Source organism: Tyto alba, unplaced genomic scaffold, assembly GCF_018691265.1.
Source record: "Tyto alba isolate M040663 unplaced genomic scaffold, T.alba_DEE_v4.0 Super-Scaffold_44, whole genome shotgun sequence".
Taxonomy (NCBI): domain Eukaryota; kingdom Metazoa; phylum Chordata; class Aves; order Strigiformes; family Tytonidae; genus Tyto; species Tyto alba.
The window spans coordinates 2485329-2504110 of NW_024881320.1; the positions used below are offsets into that span (position 1 = coordinate 2485329).

The 18782-nt window shown below is 39.8% G+C and overlaps 1 protein-coding gene across 4 annotated transcripts in view; it reads left to right on the forward strand.

The window, feature by feature from the left end:
* Positions 1–745: 745 nt before the first annotated feature.
* Positions 746–18782, forward strand: part of HECTD4 (HECT domain E3 ubiquitin protein ligase 4) — a 77651-nt gene continuing 59614 nt past the window's right edge. For all 4 annotated transcript variants that reach the window (XM_042805702.1, XM_042805705.1, XM_042805704.1 and 1 more), the window contains exons 1-4: positions 746–1192; positions 12966–13483; positions 15999–16088; positions 16447–16577. In XM_042805702.1, the coding sequence (XP_042661636.1) occupies positions 1022–1192; positions 12966–13483; positions 15999–16088; positions 16447–16577 (910 nt within the window). In that variant the 5' untranslated portion in view covers positions 746–1021. The remainder of the gene's footprint in view (positions 1193–12965; positions 13484–15998; positions 16089–16446; positions 16578–18782) is intronic.

Genomic DNA, 18782 nt, shown 5'->3' on the forward strand with positions numbered 1-18782 from the left:
AGGGGCTGAGGTGCTGAGGTGAGGTGCTGAGGGGAGCAGCTGTTGCGTGAGGGGCAGAGGGGAGAGGTGCTGAGGCAAGGGGCTGAGGGGAGCGGCCATTGCATGAAGGGCTGAGGGGAGAGGCGTTGAGGGGAGCAACCGCTGCGTGAGGGGCTAAGGGGAGAGGCGCTAAGGTGAGCGGCCATTGCACGAAGGGCTGAGGGGAGAGGCGCTGAGGGGAGCAACCGTTGCGTGAGGGGCTAAGGGGAGAGGCGCTAAGGTGAGCGGCCATAGTGTGAAGGGCTGAGGCAAGGCGCTTAGGGGAGCGGCCATTGTGTGAGCCGCTGAGGTGAGGTGCTGAGGGGAGCAGCCGCTGCGTGAGGGGCTGAGGGGAGAGGTGCTGAGGGAAGAGGCACTGAGGCGAGGAGCTGAGGGGAGCGGCCATTGCGTGAGGAGTTAAGGGGAGAGGCCATTGCGTGAAGAGCTGAGGGGAGAGGCCACTACGTGAGGGGCTGAGGGGAGTGGCTATTGCCCGAGGGGCTGAGGCGCTGCGAGTAGCGGCCTGGGGGGCGGCGGGGCGGGGCGAAGAGCGGTGGGCACCGCCCTTGGGGGCGGGGCGTGGGGGGGGCGGGGCCAGATCCCGGGGGGCGGCACCGAGAGGCGCTGGGGGGGAGGGCCCGGCGGGGGAGGGGCGCGGCAGGGGGCGGGGCCCCACGGGGCTGGGAGGGGGGGAGGGTTTATTGTTCCTCGCGCGGTGCATGCCGGGCCCGCCTCAGCCCCCAACATGGCGTCGCGCTGTCACCTGTGTGTGTGAGGAGGGAGCGGGACGTGGCGGCTGCGGGCGGGCACGGCGGCTCCCGGGGGTCCCCGCTCCTCTGGCGCCGTGGTGGCAACGCGCCGCTCCTCGCTGCTGCCCACCGCGCTCCGGCTGTCCGGCACCCAGGCCGCCGGGGACCCCCCTGCCCCCGCCCTGCCCCCGCCATGGGGGGGTAGCGGGACCCGCCTCGCCTCAGCACCGCGGAGCCCCCCCGCCGTCCGCGCCATGGGGTCCCCGGCGAGCGCCTCGGCGGCGGCGGCCACCGACTCGGCCCAGTGGCTGTCGGTGAAGGAGGAGACCATCTTCCTGCACGACGGGCTGATCCGGGTCACCGACCTGGCCGAGCTGCCCAGCGAGATCATCGGGGTGGCCGAGCCCGGCGACACCGAGCTGGAGGTGAGCCGGGACTGCGGCCCCCCCCGAGCTGAGGGGAGGGACGGGGGTGTTGAGGAGGGTGCCCCCGGGGGAGGGGAGACAGTGGCAGGGAGGGCCTGAGGCGTGGAGGAGGATGGTGTTGGAGGGGGGGACCTGCAGGGAGGATGACTAGGGGAGGATGGGGGTGCCGGGGTGGAGAACGGTGGATGCGGATACAGGGTGAAGGATTTGGGGTATGGAGCTAACTGGAATTGAGGCAGTCTACTTGTTTTCAGTCCATCTAATTTATCTCAAATAATGCTGGAAGTGGAGCTGGACAAGAGGGTAGTGAGGTGCTAATGAAGATGGAGGGTGAAGTATTGGTGCTGCCTCCTTGTTTTGAATCGGTAGGGTTTGTTAATGTGAACCACGCTCATGTATTTCGAGGTGGCCTTTGGCTCACATTTATTTATGGTTTTGTATCTTTTTGCTGTTACTTTTAGCTGGTTTGTAATTAATCAGCCTTACAATAAGATGCGTAGGGTACTGGGGTGTCTGGGTGTTTTATTTAGGCTGTTGACAGTGATCATTATTAAAGAGCCAGGAGCACAGCTGAGATTTTAATTCCAGCTTTTTACCTCCTCAAAACTGCTGGGATTTTGGCTGCAGGCAGATGGTACAGCTGGTTTATGAGGCGACAGTGAAGGACTGAATGTCACGGATTGTAGGTTGCATCTATTTTGTAGACTGCATTTTTTTTTTTTCCTTCCTGTGTGCCTCCCTTCTCTTCTTTCACCCCGCCCTCTTCTCCAGCAATGTGGCTTGCAATGACACAGGGTCTTTGTCAGAGAAGCTGAGTGGTGTGAGCTGAGAGGGGATGGTTCAGCAGGCGGTTTATCTGTGTGCTATGTTAGTTCACAAGCATTTAGGCCGCAAAAGCCTTTAGTGAAGCTTTGGCTGCAAACTGGGGTGTTGCTAAGATGAACCCATGAGCCAGGCTTGCAGTTCTGAGAACATCATTGTTCACCTTGTGAAGTCTTTACGGTATTTATGAAAACTTCCCACAGCTTTATCTAAGGAAAGATATTTTTTGCTGAACATGCATTTTCTTCTCTGTGCGATGTGACACTGGGGATTGGGATGGGAACATTAGCTGCTCCCATGAAATGGATGTTGGCAAATATCACATGAACAGGAAGGGAGAGACTTCTAAGGTGGATGTCTTATCTTTATGTGTATAAACATGGAATAAGGCTCCCTTGTGATCAGAGTCCACTCTGGCATTCAGTGCAGCTTGTATTCAAGAAAATATTTTGATTCCATTCCATACTTTTAGAACCAGCATCAAGTCTTAATAACTGCATTAGAAAAATATATGCTCCTACAGCATTATTTGTGTTATATCATAATAAAGGAAGATATCCTTTAAAAAATAAACCAAAACCCAAACCAAACCTTATTTTTTAAGATCTTGCAAGCTAGACCAGAAGTATGTTCCAGCATGAAATTTGACACACAGCTTCACTTAACAAACACCTTAGCTCTGGAGAATTTTTGTTAGTGCTAGGAATGTCTGTAACACTACAGTTGTTTGGGGGAGATAGGGATGGAATTAGTGTTACTGTGTCCTGCTCTTTATGACACTCATTATAGTGTTTCAGCAATCCAGTGCTACTGATTCATATAATTTTTCCTGTTTCAGAGATTTATTTTTCTTTGTTATGCATGTTTGCAGTGTGAAACTTGAAAATAAATAATACTTTTTGCAGTGGTACTTATTTTGCTCTATAGTCTTTAACCATGGAATATGGAAGCATTTGATTTCATTCCACTGAAAGAATTGATGACCACAAGTGACTTATTTTTCAGATCTTGTTTGTAAAATGGTTTATAGTTTTTGGTACTGAGGGGGGAGGGTTAAAAAAGAGTGAAATTTCACATGGTCTAAATGTAAATTATTTAGCTCATAACTTTGCCTTTTTTTTAATGTTTTTTTTAAAATAAAGGGCTACCTTGGTAAACTGGAGTGACTTTGAGGAGCCATTTTGTGGAAATAGGTGCATGCATCTTACTGAAGTGTGGCCACGTAATCGGCTAATACACTGAATGGCTCATTTACACTGTTTCTACTCCTACTTTTGCAATGTAATAGATATATTTGAAAATGGTCCAAATAGAAATCTCTTGGGATATGTTATTGGACAAGGGTAGGAGATGCTGCAGCTGCTGCTTTGATTAGTAAACTTCCTAATATACTACTTGTGCTTCATCAGTGGTGGTCAGAACCCTGACTGAATTTATGGTATGATGTGCTTAATTAAAAGATGTAGTATACTTAAATGGGTGGGTGGGTTGTTTGGGTTTTTTTTGGGGGGGACAGGGGAAAGAGGAGTATCATTCTGGTCTATTTTGCTTAAATAGCCCTTTAAAGAGTTTATTGGTGAATAATGTCAATGTTTTTGCATATGTTTCCTTTGTCCTTCTGTTCAAAGGTTTTGTCTAATTATAAAAAGAGGAAAAAATGTTACGGTACTGGTATTATGCCAATAAAAGCTTATGAAAATTTATTATTTTGTTGTTTTGACTCCCAGACTTCTACTTATTTTTAATATATTTTTATATATATGTGTGTGTATATATATATTTTTTTTTTTCCTTAATGGTAGGTTATGAAAGTGTTACCATTCTCTTTCATGTGAAGGTAACTTGTTCTAGGAGTATCTTTAGGTTTAAAGAGTATGGAGGTTTTTGTTTCATTTTCAGTTTTTATGTAATGTAAATATGTATGCCAACTTCTTAGACTGTGTATCAGCATATTTACGAGGAATATATATTACCAAAAAGAAAGGGGGCAGTTTTATTTGATAGAATTTTGTAATAATGTGCATATAAAAGCTGTTCCTGCTATGGTTTCCCAATAAAATCTTCTAGTCAAGAGACCTAGATTAGTTAGCAATTATGTGAGCCTTTGCACCCTTATTTTAAAGCCTTTCATACAGAGAAATGACTTTCAGAGTGCAAAGTCTTCTGCTTCTTGGAGACAACCTTATGTGACTAACCACTGAAGCTGTTGCCATGACATTTTGTCCGGTCTCTGCCCTGGATGTCAATGCCTGCACAGGAGGGACAGCTTAATGGAAGATGAGCTGTTCTTTAATGTGCCACAATGGAAACTGCAGACCATCCAAAATCCTCCCAGTCAAACATCTTTCACAGAGGCAGTAGCCCCTGGAAGCAGGGCAAGAAGCATGTCTGAAGGTAGCGGTCCCTCAAACCACATGGTTTTAATCTGCCATTACACCATAGTCAGTGTGCTGCAACTTATGAGAGTGCCAGCAATATAAATTGATGTGTTAACCCGTGGCAACTTAAGGAGGACGCTACTGAACGGTGGTTGTGCATGTTGACTACAACATAGCCATCTGATGGCAAAAAAGCATTCACTTGTAGCTAGGCAGTTTAGTCTGGTTGCCATACGTTACTGTTGTAATCCTTCCATTTGAGGAGGCCTTTCTGATCTTCAAATTTGTGGCTGGTATTTTCATTAGTTTTAAATTTGCAGTATCGGCAATGTTTCAGCTAACTAGTGGTAGGCTCAGTTATTTTTTTCCACAAGGAAATAAGTGGGAAGAAAGACAAATCTTCAGTGTATATAGTCACAGTATAAAGTAGAACAACCTTATGTGTCACTCCACTTAACTCGTAAGCACTCTGTTTTACATAACAGCCTAACAGTAATTTGGAATAATCGTTTGGATATCTGTTCTTGCTGCTTTCCTGCATAGTCTGGAAAAGTTCTAAATACTTGGTTTATGTTTTTTTTCTTTAGTATATTTTTAAGATGGAGCTAGAAGTATAGCTCTTCCCTCAGTAGCTGTCTGGATCATGTATGTATCTGTCCTTGTCTGATGTTTTGACTCTTATCAAGCTCTGTTGAACAAAGTATGAGATGCCACTGGGCAGCTGTCGCTCTGCACTGCAGATATGTATTTTTAATCAAATGTAAGTGTAAAAAATCAAAATAAAAATAATTTTAAAAGGTGTTATCCTTTCCTCTTCCCCTTAGTATGGTCTGGGCTAGCCCTCTAGGGAGAAGTTGTTCAACTGAAGTCCAGTGCTGTTTTAGCAGCATGTGTCGGTCTTGTGAATAATTTGTGTTTTCTGTCAAAATGAGTTAGACTTGAAGGTATCTGCTAAACTTGAAGCTTTCACCCATTTTCCTCATAGACTAGAAGAAACATTTTGTCACTTTTCCCAGATTGCTGAATGAGAGAGTAGTTCTCTCCTAATTATCTAGGTCAGAGTTTCCCGAATCTTTCTGGTTGTGACCTTACTTCCATCTATAAGTTTCACCTCTGTCAAGATAAAAAGCCCTAATACCAGCATAAAGAATTAATTGACTTTTTACTAAGTGGATGACCCTTCTTGGGGTTACGACCTCTGGCTTGGAAACAGCTGATCCAGGCGTGTATGTCAGGTTTATAACTTTCCTAGTCCTGCCTTTTGCATCCCCTTCTACTTCAAATACTCCAGTATTCCCCTTTGAGAATGTTTATAGTTTTCAGAGTAACACCAGATTAAGTTAATTCTTGAAGTTAATGCTGCACAGGAAGATAACCATACAAATGTGAGCCTTGGCTGTTACTTCTGCACAGGAGTTGATGGCGTTCTTTGAGGCATCACTGTAAGTCTCTGTCTTGCCTAGTGAGAGGACTTGTAAATCTTTGTCACTTTCCTTTTAAGCTCACTTTCATTAGATGATTGTGTAAACCACCGATACAGTGTGATTTAATTTCCAGCAGAGTTGCTGTTGTTATCATCCATTGTCGTAAAATGACCTGTTTGAATTTATCAAACTTTGAGAATATGGACTACCATGCCCCTTGGCTTTTTCTTTTTCAAGTCATGTTTTAGTTACCCTAGTAGAGAAATATTAGAAAATTTCTTTTTTGATTTTGCAAATATGTTTCCCAAATATAGTTCTTATTACCAATTGCAGTTGATTAGTTTAGTCATCTGCACTGTCAGATGCTTAAATGACAAAGATTTATCTTTACCTTTCACAGACATTTTAATCTGCGACTTAAGAGCCAAAGAACTATTTTAATAAACAAATGAAGCCATAAAGAAACAATGCTTTCTTTTACAGCATTTTTGTGTGTGTGTTTACAGCTTGCCTGCACTCTGCAATTCATCTCAGGTATCAAGGCTATTTGGTAAATTTGTACAGTTGAAAAAAAATTGTTTGGTACAATGTTGTGCGTGCAGTAGAAGATACGGGTTTCTTAGTACTTATTTCTGAGTAAGTAATAAGATTTCTCATGCTTTCACACGGAAAATATCTCATAGTTTTAGCTGAGTTGTTAAAAAGCTGTGCTGCTAGATATACAGGTTTATGAATCAGTAGAGGCTTTGAACAAGGTGATATGGTTAAAATTTCTTGGAGCAGAAAAATTCAGAACAATCTTGAAACTTAGTTTTCAGCTGCAACACTAAAAGCATAATGTAAATTATGCAGCACCTACTAAGAACCTATAAAATTTCAATACCTCAAACTTCAGGATGAAAATGTTTGCACATATTTATATATTTTACAAACACACAGGCACATCAAACAAAAAGCCTTATAGAAGGTTTAGAAAAATGTCTTAAAAGAAATCAAAGCAGTGTTTGCACTAAGATCGCTTCCTACTGTGTGTCTTCAGAAATTGCTGTAAGCAGAAATGCTGCTACCCAGCAGAGCAACAGAAAGTGGAAGACTAGGAGTTATGTATACAGTTGTTTATGGGAGCAGTTTAAATTTGGATGTGTATTTCAGTTTTCAGTGTACCTTTAAAACTGTCAATTCTGGTATTTCTCTTACAGAATAATCTATAAATCTTGTAATTCAGTCTTTTTTACATGATTTTATTTGTATTTCTGGAGACAAAAGAGAGCCAAGTAAACAAATGGTGCTCCCTATATTTTAACTCTGCGGTATAAGAGGAATGACCTTATAGCTGTAACATGGTATTGGAAGTAAAATTTTTTTCATGCTGCTGTTAAAGATACCTTATGATTATGAGAATGTTTTCGTTTTTCTGTATGGTTTGTTCCTTCTCTGAGATGGGAATAATACTTGTTTAATATTCAGGGGGGTATTACAGATCTAATTGATACTGGGAAATCTACCACCATCTTCAGGAAGTTCTTGTCTTTGTATGTGAAGTTCAGCCAATTTAATTATGTAGAGAAAGAATTAAATACTCTTTTGGAGATCTAAAGACTTTCGCTTGGAATATGTAACTTTAGGAAAAAATACACCTTAGTGAACGGCTTCATTGCTCATCAATTAATTCCCTGTGTAGTAGAATTAAAATTCATCAATGAAAGCAGCATGTTCAGCCCAAGACCGCTACTTAGCTAGCGTGCTGGGAGCGCTGTTACAGAAGGTCCTTGTTCACATCTCTCATTGGCCGTACAGTTTCTTCTTTCCTCTCCATTCTACTTCTTTCCATTCTATCTGCTGTTCCGCACCAGGGAACTGGTCTAAACCAAAAATCTAGCTTAAAAAACAAAACAAAACAAAACCAAACAAAACAACAGCAAAAAAAAAACCTCACAAAAAACAAACAAACAGAAATCCCTCACAGGCACTATAGGCAGCACCAGGGAAAGCATGAGGGGCAGGAATTTTAGCCTGAGGAGAAAGCTGCCTTTTAGTGGCAGCTCACTTTTAAATTTACTTAATGTGGTCATAAAACCTCAGGCTAAAACTCTTCATGTAGATTATCATGTCTTAATTGTTGTACATCCGGTATGTACTATCAATAGAGAAACACGTTACCCTAAGAATAGAGAATGGCAGTGACTGCTTTCTGGAGCAGTACTGGCAAAAATATTGTTTAATGGGAAGAAATATTTGGTTAAGGTCACATAGTAGGATGAAACAGGACAAAAATTGGATATGACAGGAAAGATGACATCTTCTCCATAGTTGATGATCTGAGATTAAATACCAACTCAATGTTGAAGATGATGTCAGCAACCAATTAGAGAGATTGAACTTTGGATCAAGCATTTTCTAATTAAAATATTTATTAAAATTCATTTAAAATATTTTTAAGGACAAGATTCGGCAAAATTAGAATAGTGACAATTAAACTTTTTACTAACACAGTTCTTAATTATATGTAACTTCAGGCTGTTAAGCGTGAGACTTTAAAAATCAGAACTTTTCAAATGTAGTCTTTACAAAATAAAAGTAGACAAAGTTGGCAAATAGGTAATGATCACAGTCACAGTGTATGAACAGATTTCAGAGTGACTGAACAGTAGGTTTCTCATTTGCAAAAAGCGTCAATGTGATGTTTATCCTACTTGCAAAATCAGATACGGAAAAAGATCTTAAAAAGTGATGTTTTATTTCTTCCTCTAATTCTAGTGTCTTGGTTACTCTAGAATTTATACTAGAATTACTTGGTTATATTAGCATTACACTTTTTACACTTGATGCTGCTTGTTTTTCTTGTTCATGAGAAGTTTCTCTTTAAACCTTTACATTCCTGTTATAAAGATTTTTTTTTTAATATTATCGATTGTTCCTAAGAAAAGTTAATATGTCTTATCTAAAAGCAGAAAAAGGACTATTTTAACATTACCGATGTACGTAAGGTAGACAGACTTTAAATGTTCTCTCAATTCTCTTCACGTTTTAACCGCTACTGAGCATCTTAAGTTTTTCATGTCCTTGTTTTCATAGTGTTATTTTTGTAGCTTGGTTAGTTATCTTTTGCTAATTCTGATTATAATCTGTACATTTAGATTTTGTTTAGTATTCTTCCCTTAAGCTTATGTTTGTGTTTTTAACTTGATGGTGTTAAGCTGCTATTTCTGTTTGTTTGATTGTCTTTTGAGTAACTTGTTTTACGGCACAGCAATGTGAATATTACATCCTTTTCATCCTCCTAGATTCTGTTTAAACCTTGTTAGTCAAAAATGATCAGTGTTGTGAAGTGCCTGATTATTTACTGGTTCAGGTGACTACTTATGATGTGCTAGCTTTTGGTTGTCTGCTTCTGACACATCCCCAAGGGTTGTATATGGAGGCAAGGTGCCCAGATACACTAAGAAAAGGATGCTGGAAATCAGTCCTAAATCAGAGCTCAAACTTGAGTGTAAATACTGAGGCATCGAGGAGATGGGGGGAAAGGGAGTTTTACCTCTTGCTGAGTAGTTATTTGGTCAGTGAAGTGTTGGAGAGGACAGCTTGAGTAACAGACATGTGCATCTGCAGGGAAATGAGCCCGTGCTTAATTTAACAAAGAGAAGGGTCGGTTCTTCTGGTTAGGAAGAGAATAAACTAATCTGGGGGAGAAGGATTAAATTTTGCTGGGGGATTTAAAAAGGGAGATTTGACAGAGTACACCAGCTTTTATAACCTGAAGAAATCCTCTGTAGTGGGTGCAGCCTCAGGCAAAAGGTGTTCAGAATGGCAGCCGCCGACAGCCGTGTGCCAAGGCAGCCTGTGGGAAATGGGCTGGGAAGGGATGGGGAAGGCCCTTTTGATTCAGTCTTAGTACAAGCCACTTCAGCATAGATTTGCTGTTTCCTTTCTTCACCTGTGTCTTTTATAAAGTCAGGTAGTTGTATTGTCTATTTCAAGAATTTGTGAATAAATGTGGAGGGGTTTTTTCTTGCATTTTATTTTAACTTGTTTTGACTTCAGATAGCTTCAAGATAACAAGCTTTGCCTGAAGATATGAGAAAACTGTAGTCGGTGTGCGGAGGAAACCTTGGCAAGGGCTGTGATTCCTTTGTGAAGCCTTTAGACTATCCAAAGGGAAACAGTGTCAGTGGCATGGACCAAGTGACACTCTGTCATTAGCGTTGGGTTAGGAAGAGGTGTATTTTGCTAACCAGTGAGAACCAGAATGGTTCCCTCATGTGCAGTGAGACCTTAGGAGTGTGTCTGAACCCTGAAAGATCCCAGGTTGTTTGTCACAGCCAGTCAGTCTGAAAATTTGGTCTTGAAGCTCCTTTTTGGAGGTACCTCTGAGTGCTTACTTCTAGTCAGTAGAATGTCTTTTGAGGGGAACAGATTTTAACAAAAATTTCCAAAGACTGCTGTATAGTAGGTGACCTTATACCTGTCTCCTAATATCCTGTTATTTCCTGGAAGTGCAAATGCCTACTGTAGACTTTCAGATGACATTGAATGGTTAAGTTTTTTCACTGGTTCCATAAGCTGTGCATGAAAACTAGATGATGTAAATTGCTTTATTTTCAAAAATCTGCAAGTCCCATTTTGGAATCTAGGATGCTTCATATATCGTTAACCTAAATTAGTGGGTATTTCCTTTCTGAAGGGCCAAAGCAAAACATTCTTAGCAGTTCTGGGCAGACCATACTATACTTATAAAACAAACTGTGAAATCAGTGAGAAAATAAAACTTGAGTAGGGAAAGGCTTTTCATCAGCGTATCAACAAATATTTGACACTGACTTCTTGTCTTCATTTATACGGAGCAGACTCAGACCTGTAGAGCAATATCAAAGACAATCCATCTTCCTGCTAAACTGTGGGAGCTGAGAAACAAGAACGTGTAACATAGTGTGACTAGTTTTTGTAAGTGTCCTTCAGCTGGACCCTAAGGAATGACAAAATTTGCAAGGTTAAATTATATCCAAACCATAGACCTGTCAGCAACAATTTGATTACAGTTTTGTTGATGAGAACCCACCAAACATAACGTGAAACTGGAAAAAATGTTCATCAGTTGCAGTTGGAACTGGGTCTTTGGTTGCCTTTGCAATTCAGTTGAAATAAAGCAATTCTCATGTGTTTGACTATTTAAACCTTCTGCATGTTATTACATACTGGGTACAGATTTGGCTCAGAGTCCACCTGAGGTTGTACAAAGTTTGTGAATTAACATAGTGGTATAATTTAGGTGGCCACAACTTTCTGAAATATCTGGCATGAATTGCAGGTTTCCACTATGTTTATAGGAAGGGGAGAAGACCATAGGCAGCTCCCCCTGCCATGGAAGTATAATCTAAAAGGGAAGGCCAACTGAGCGTACCACAACTTGGTCTTTGTGGTGTCTTTGTTATCAGTAGAGCCAAAGACCATAGACCTGTTTTCTTTATCATGTAATTCTCAAGATGAGAACATTAGTTCTCTTTTTTCCTCCATTTCTGCAACTTGTTATCACTTAGTTGATCCATCATGTACTTAGTTTAGTTCAAGAAAGTCAAAAGCAAACTGGTTTAAAAAGTGATTGCATCTGTAACGGGAAACAATTAAACTTATTTTTGAGACAATAGAACACACAACATGAGGTAGTTATTTTAAATGTATATGTGATTTAGGGATTAATATTCTTAATCTCTTTGAGGAAATTAATTACAAGAGGTTCATTAGTTTTAGGAAGCTCAAAATTCAAGTGTAATTATTATGTGAATTACTTTAAAGTGAACTTTTCACGACTCTAATGATAAACGTTCTACTGAAACGCTGTTTCATTGACTTTAGTAAGGGTGTTTGTAGCAATGACAGATGTGATTTGTCCTGAAGCATTTTATCAAGCTGTTCAAAATTCTACAATTAGGCATAAACATCTATTTCATATTCTGTATGACTATTGCCTACAATTAAAAAAAAAAAAAAGGCAACAACCCGGTATGAAATTACCCATTACATCTCTTAATATCTCACATTCTTTTTCTTTTTTATTGTTGTTGGGTTTTTTTGTTTTGTTTTTTTAATTAAATGAGGAAAGGATAGCTTTACAGCATAAAGGTGGGCCAAAGAGAGTGTGTTTGGGGGTGGATGAGACCAGGCCGTGTGGCACACAGGTGGAAGCCCTTTGGACACTGGATCCTGAGTATCAGAAAATGTTTGACTCTGCTTTCCTTGGGGCTGCCATAGCTCATGTGACTTTGCTGACCTCAGCTGTTGGTGTATGCTGTAGGGAAAAAAGCCGCCTGTAAATTACTTAACATTCTGAGTTCTTTCAAGTACTGGTCTGGGTACTAACCTATAAATATGTTTTTCTCTCATGGTTTACTTGTTTTCTGTTTTCTGGCTTTGTCTCCAGTGTTACGTAGAAGTGCCAAAAAGGCCTCTTTCTTCTGTCTGAAATGATGATGATGATGAGGCTTTTAAGTTTTTAAACTATGGCAGCAACTGGAAATATTTTGAGAAAGGTGTAGCAAAGTGCAATATGATAATATTGAGGGGGGGAAAAAGCCATGGGAGGGACATCTTATAACAAAACTCCTGGTTCATTTTAGAGAACTAGTCTGTTTGTTTGGAAAGCTCTAAAACTAGAACATACACATTCTTATTACAAAATATTGTTGACCTATTAGTTTCCATAGAAGGGCTCTAAACTCAGCCCCTGGGACCCTCCACCCCCTCAGTCCTTTTGAAGTTCTTGGCAAAATTGCCTTGATTGCAAAAAAAAATTATTCAGGGGAGGTGAGTTTTTATTTTCAGAGATAGTATTTGTGTGTATTTTTCTTTAAAATCTATATTACTTTTGGATTAGCATCCCGATTGAGAGTTTAAAAATCTGTCAGCAACCCCCAAGCCCAGGCTTCAGTGCCAATGCTGACTCAACAATAACAGACTCCGTACCGCTTGCGTGCTCTTTGACCTCCAAGGTAACTTTATTCATGCCCAGAAGTTTAAAAAAAAAAGGAAATCATCCCACAATGTGTTGTAAAGGACAGCTGATCTAGAAATTGTACTGTGGGCATATGTTACTTTTTTTTTTTTTTTTTTAGAAAAAGAAAACCTATATAAATACCAACTTTTCCCTCCTTTCAGATACTAACGTTTGAGACCAAGAATCCGACGGAGTTGGCTGAGCGCTTACGATCTGTGTGTGGAAACCAGAGCAATGCTTATGCTCGGCTGCTGGAGTACCGACTAAATGCTTTGCGGGGACTCTGGAATGCCCAGCGCCAGCTCGCCTTGGAGGAACAGCATGACCGGGAGAGCTCGGGGGATGAAGAAGCATTGGCCTTGCTCAAGCGTCAAGGCTTACTACAGCAGCCTGAACAGGCACCATTTACTTCACGAATGGGGCTTCTCTTGGTCTTTCCCCTCATTCAGTCTCAAAGTAGAACAGACCCTTCTCTCTGTAACATAACTGCTGAGGTGCTATTGAATTGCCTTCGAGACTGCCAGCCTTTGAGTTTGACCAAGGAACCAGCTGACTGTCTCAATGGGATAGAGTCTTTGCTGTGCTCCTGGCTGGAAGACACTTCTGCTTCAGGCCAACAGATTCCATATAAGCAAAAAGAAAATGCTGCTGCTGCCCTAGTTGCCTTGGCTTGTGCAAGGTAAGGAAGCTGTGCTGGAACAACGTGTTGTGGTTGATATTGGTAGTAAGTGTTTATATTTAAACACAAGAATCAAAAATGGTATGACCATGCTGTTGATACTAATTTTTTGGTTTACAGTAGTCATTTTCTTTCTAATATTTAAATATTGGTTTGGAAAGGGTGAAACTGATAAGCTAAGCATTTATTTTCTGCATGTGTTTAGCATATGTAAAAACAGAAGGATCTAGGTTAGAAATGCCTCTTGTGCATATTGCTGCTTCTACTGCAGTGATCTATTCTAGGAATGGTTCCAAATGTTTTTATCATGGAGGAAAGTTGTCTCACTTTTCCTTATGTACTGCCCCTTTAATCCTGTAGTTTGTACCTTCATTTGGCTGTAGAAGGCATTACTGCCAAGTTTCAGGGCAGTTTGTTGCAGAATTCAGTGTTGCATGTGAAACATCTGGAGGCATTTTTTTATTTTGTTGCTAGTGAAGGGTTTACCCAGTGTAGGTTGAACTATCCTGTGCCATCAGGTGATTGAGGACAAAGTGACCATAATTGCTTTTAATAAAAACTTGTTTTTTTTAGGGGATGAGGCTTGGGGAGATGGGGAGGAGTATACAGAACTTAGCTTCTGCAAAGCCGTATGAATGTGGGTCTAAGTCACTAGTAGCCTTTTGAAATTCTTGTCTTTAATGTTTTTCAGATTGCAGCCTTGTCTGTCAAATTTAACTCTGATTTAAAATGTTGAAGTTCTCAGGCGATGTCATGATTTGCTTTAGAAAAAGGTTTATTCAGATGAAGAACACTTAATTTCTAGTATACTTGTTCTAATGAAGTCAATTTCAAATCTACTGTTTGTGGCAACTCTTCTGCACTGACAACTGCCTTATCTAAAAGGCAATGTACTTGAACATAGCTTAGACAGTGTTCAGGAAATCCAATTTATCTCATTTATTTTTTTTCCAGATGTCAATTTTCAGAAGGTATGAGATATTCTTTTGCAGCTGAATTTGTAAAAGAGCTAAATTTCAAATACACTTTTTGAAATGAAGGTTGATCTTACATTTTCTTTGCAAATCTGTGTTGCATTGCTTACAGAGTTGTAATACCCTGACATGCTTTGTTCACCTATGAAAGCCTTGCATTTTTCCTTTAAGTATGTAAGTTGTGTTGGGTGCCCTTATGAATAAGAAGCCTTCAAAATTAGGCATTATTGAGATTCCTAGTTGTAATCTTGGGTGCTTCATATTGCTAAGAATAAAACAACACAGTAAATATTGCTTTAAATAAGTAATTGAAGTGATTTCAAGTATTCAATGTTGGTTTTCTCCAAGCTGAGATTTATCAGTGAAAGCATATAGCTGAAAAGGACAGTGCGGGGGAAAACAGGGTTTTTGTGGCATGGAGGAGGAAGGTTAAGGAGCTAAGACTGACCATGTGTGACTGAAAGCAGAAGGCTATATTCAGCAGAGAGCATGGAAAGGATCTCTCCAATTGATCAGTCATGCTTCTGAAGAAATCAATTCATGACTGGCTACTATCACACCTCAGATGCAGTCAAGTTTCTCCTATTTAGGCAGGCTATTATTCCTGGAAACAAAGCCACCACATCTTTAAGAAAATAACTTCTTCCCAATACCCTGACCTTTAAAACAGAAACTGTAAAATACTTCTTATTTTTTTTTAAAAGACCTCTCTATTTCTTTATTTCTACAAAAACCAGGTGTTTTCCACTATATTAATGTACAGGGTTTGTAGATTCTCAAAAAAAGTATTCAACTTAAAAATGAACAAGAATTATAATTAGAGTTACAAACTCTGTATGTTTGCAAATAGCATAATAAAATCCTAAAGCAACATGCTTTCAAACAAGATTAGAAACCGCTTCTACTTCGGTTTAATTTTGTTTTCAGAAGTATTTAGTCCTTATATACACTTAAATGCATCACTTCAGAAGGGGAAAAGTAATCAGAATCTTGATAATTAATTAGTCTGGGCTTTTCTGTTTTAGTCAAGAAATCTATCACTAGCTATGTCTGCAGCAGCTCTTAGTAATACTTTGGCTCAGCCCCAACAAGACCCACAGATTTTATCTGAAGATCTAAATATGATTAATCAGCTATAGGAAATATTGAAAGTAGCTGTCTGTAATAGATGCAAGATGGAGGTATTTTATCATGTGCCTGGATTGCCTTTACTGTACGTGTTGCTTATGACACAGCCCATGGTTGCCGATCTCCCTACCTGCCTGGTGTGTCATCCTCTTTCGAAAAGAGTGTGATTTAGACTGGCAGTTCACCAGCATTCTTCCTTTATGTTACCCTCTCTTCCTCTTTTCACTTCCTCCACAAAAGAATGAAAATCATCCAGAAAAGAAATGCAAATTAAAAAAGAGGCTTGATGACATATCTTAGATAGTCTTTCTTTATGGTACTGGATATTATATTCTGCATAGATGTTATTCTCTGTGTCTATTCAGTCTTGTTTCAATTGACATCTTCAATTCATGTTTTTCTTATCCTTTTAGAGGGTCGCTGAAAACCTTTGTTCATACAGTGCATCTGTTACAGAAACAGACTGATCTAGGATCCTTGCCTGTGGCTGATGTATTGTACAGGTTTGTAGTGACTTTTCTAATTGTAGCACTTACACATTTTCAGAGCTGATGTAGAAGTGCATTTAAAGATAAATGTCTTTAAATGTCATTAAAAGGCTTTAGAATTATTGAATGCTCTATGAAGGATCAAAGTTTATTCAATTTCATAAGGAAGACATTAGTGAAATCTAAAAGGATCTATTAACTGTTTTTTTGGGTGTTAAGGTTTTTTTTTTTTTTTAATTAAAGATTGAGAATTCCTTTAAGTGGCTTATGAACTCTGACAGAATAATTACTTGAACTGTATCTTCATCTTTTGATTTAGCTGGTTTTTGCTATCACTGTTCTCTATGCATCATATTTTATTTTCTGCTTAAAGGTTGTTGCTTTTGGAGGGAGGACCTGGCTCACCCTCTTGTTTGCTTGGAGGAAAGCATATAGTGTCTTGGGGCTTTGAAGACATGCTACCTGCACCTGATGCCAACAGTAGTTCCAGCAGCGAAAATAAAGGTGAATTATTTCATGACTGTCAATAGTAGCAGGGGAGGACAAGATTCCTTTAGTAGTGATAATTGATTAAAAAATCATGTGAGGCTTTAGAATTGGAAAGGGTTTCTCCTTTTCTGTTGAAAGTAATGTAAAAGCAAGTACAGTACATATCAAATAACTGAAAGTTGAAGGGCTTAGAAGGACCATCTGGAAAAAGAACTGGGCATCCCAGGAGTGTCTCGAAGCCTGATACACAATGAGAGGGGAAGGGCAGCAACTCTCTGGGCGCTTTGTCTTAGTCTGTGCATTCAAAACTGATATTTTGAAAACATGGACATAATTTAGAGGAGTACTAAATTGTTTACATTGTTTGCCTTACCATACCTATTCTTAAGTTAATCTAACTAGATATGTAAATGATGTGTTTGCTTTTTTTAAAGTTGATTTTGGGATCAGTTAGAAAACATTCTGTTTTTATGTTAAAATTAAGATGCTAAATCTCAAGTCTGGTGTGTTAATGATAGTAGGATATATAATTTCTTCAAAATACAATGTAATGGGGTTCAGCAAACATTGCTTTTCAGTTGCTGAAGATCAGATGCTATTTTAAATTGTCTAGTAATCAGGTTGTAGGAAACAATCAAAAGCAGTAGATACAGTGACCCTCCCTGACTTCAGTGGGAGTTTTGCAGAGGTCAAACTGAGTTAACCACTCGTTAATCTCTTGGTAAGTGTAATTTATTTGTCCTGTGTAGTATCACTGTGTTCAGTAGCTAGCTAGCTATCATTGGCAGAGCATGTTTATTTTTAGAAGTACAAGTTCATTGCTTTTTTTTCCCTCTTTTTCTATTCTACTTTTGTTTCTGTCCAATCTGTTTTGTAAGGGGTTTTTTATGCTTTCTCTTGTATTTTTTCCCTTGAATTAATTCTCAGATTTTACTGCTTTGCTTGCTTCCTATTTTTGCACTAAATGAGAGAGTTCATATTGCTTCAGAAATATTAGTTCAAGCTTTGATGACATTTCATTACGTTTAATGCAAGCCATAGAAATTTACAAAGCTGAGTTGTCATTTCAGGCTATCTGCAAATTTAATGAAGACATCTATATTTTGAAAAGGTTTTCTTGCTATGAGAGTGATTAGATTCTCCCCTCCCCCCCCCCCCCCCCCCCCCCAGCTGACTGTTCAGATTCTGTGAACTTAAATAGGTTGACTGGACTGGTTTATTGACATCCCTATTGCAAGGCTTTGCCTTGTGTTGACCTTGTTGATTGTTTGTTCATAATTACTACTTTGTGAGTGAGAAAGTTATGTTTGAAATACATTTTGCCTTAGTTTAACAGTGGTCAGAGGTAGAAGGGTCTGCTTACTAGCTTTAAGAGAAGCACAAAGTTGTACCAGCAATTAGATCAAGGCTCAGTATTAGATTATTCCTTCCTCAAACAGTATGTCATACCAGCAGTCCTGAGCAGAAAGGCTTGCAGAGTCATAAGCCTTGCTTGTATTTTATGTTGCTGCCATTTCTGAATTCTGAACAGCATTACCTGTTGTAAAATCGGAAGAGAATGGTCATCTTCTCCTTTGCGTCATTCTGAAGGCATTTAATAGCAAATACTCAAGTTGTTTATGTTTAAGTAAAGGAATTTTCCACTTGACATGAGTTGGTTGAATAGTCCTCTATTCCTAAGCATAGTTGGGTATGCTAGTCTAGTTCTTACTGTGTGTAAAGTTTTGAACAGTGTGCAGAAAAAGGAAGTTCAGACTTACTGGCTTTTTTTACAGCAGCTTGGGCCATAACACCCAAAGACAGGTCTTCAACACTGAGATGAGAACACAACACAGAAAAAAGAAATTATAGATAAATGGATGATGTACATTTGAATCATGAAAAAACAGCGTGGATGTCATTTATCATCTCAAAAGAGAAGCATAGCAACCAGCACCTAATTATTGAAAAGTTTATTTGGCAACAGCAGAAGATTTCAATAGCCCTAGTATTTGTGTGTGTGAGTGAGGTGTAATCTGGGCACCTCCATAAGGCCTGAAAGAAATGTAAAGAAACTACTGTAAAAAGACTGGACTTTGACTATGTTACAGTAGCTCTTAGAACACTGAATAATAAATTCAGTATTAAAAAAAATGGTTCTCACCTGTTGGTAATGCCCTGTCATGAGCATCTGTTGGTTTTCAGTTGCTGTGGTAGCTGCCACAGAAGTGTAATGACCAT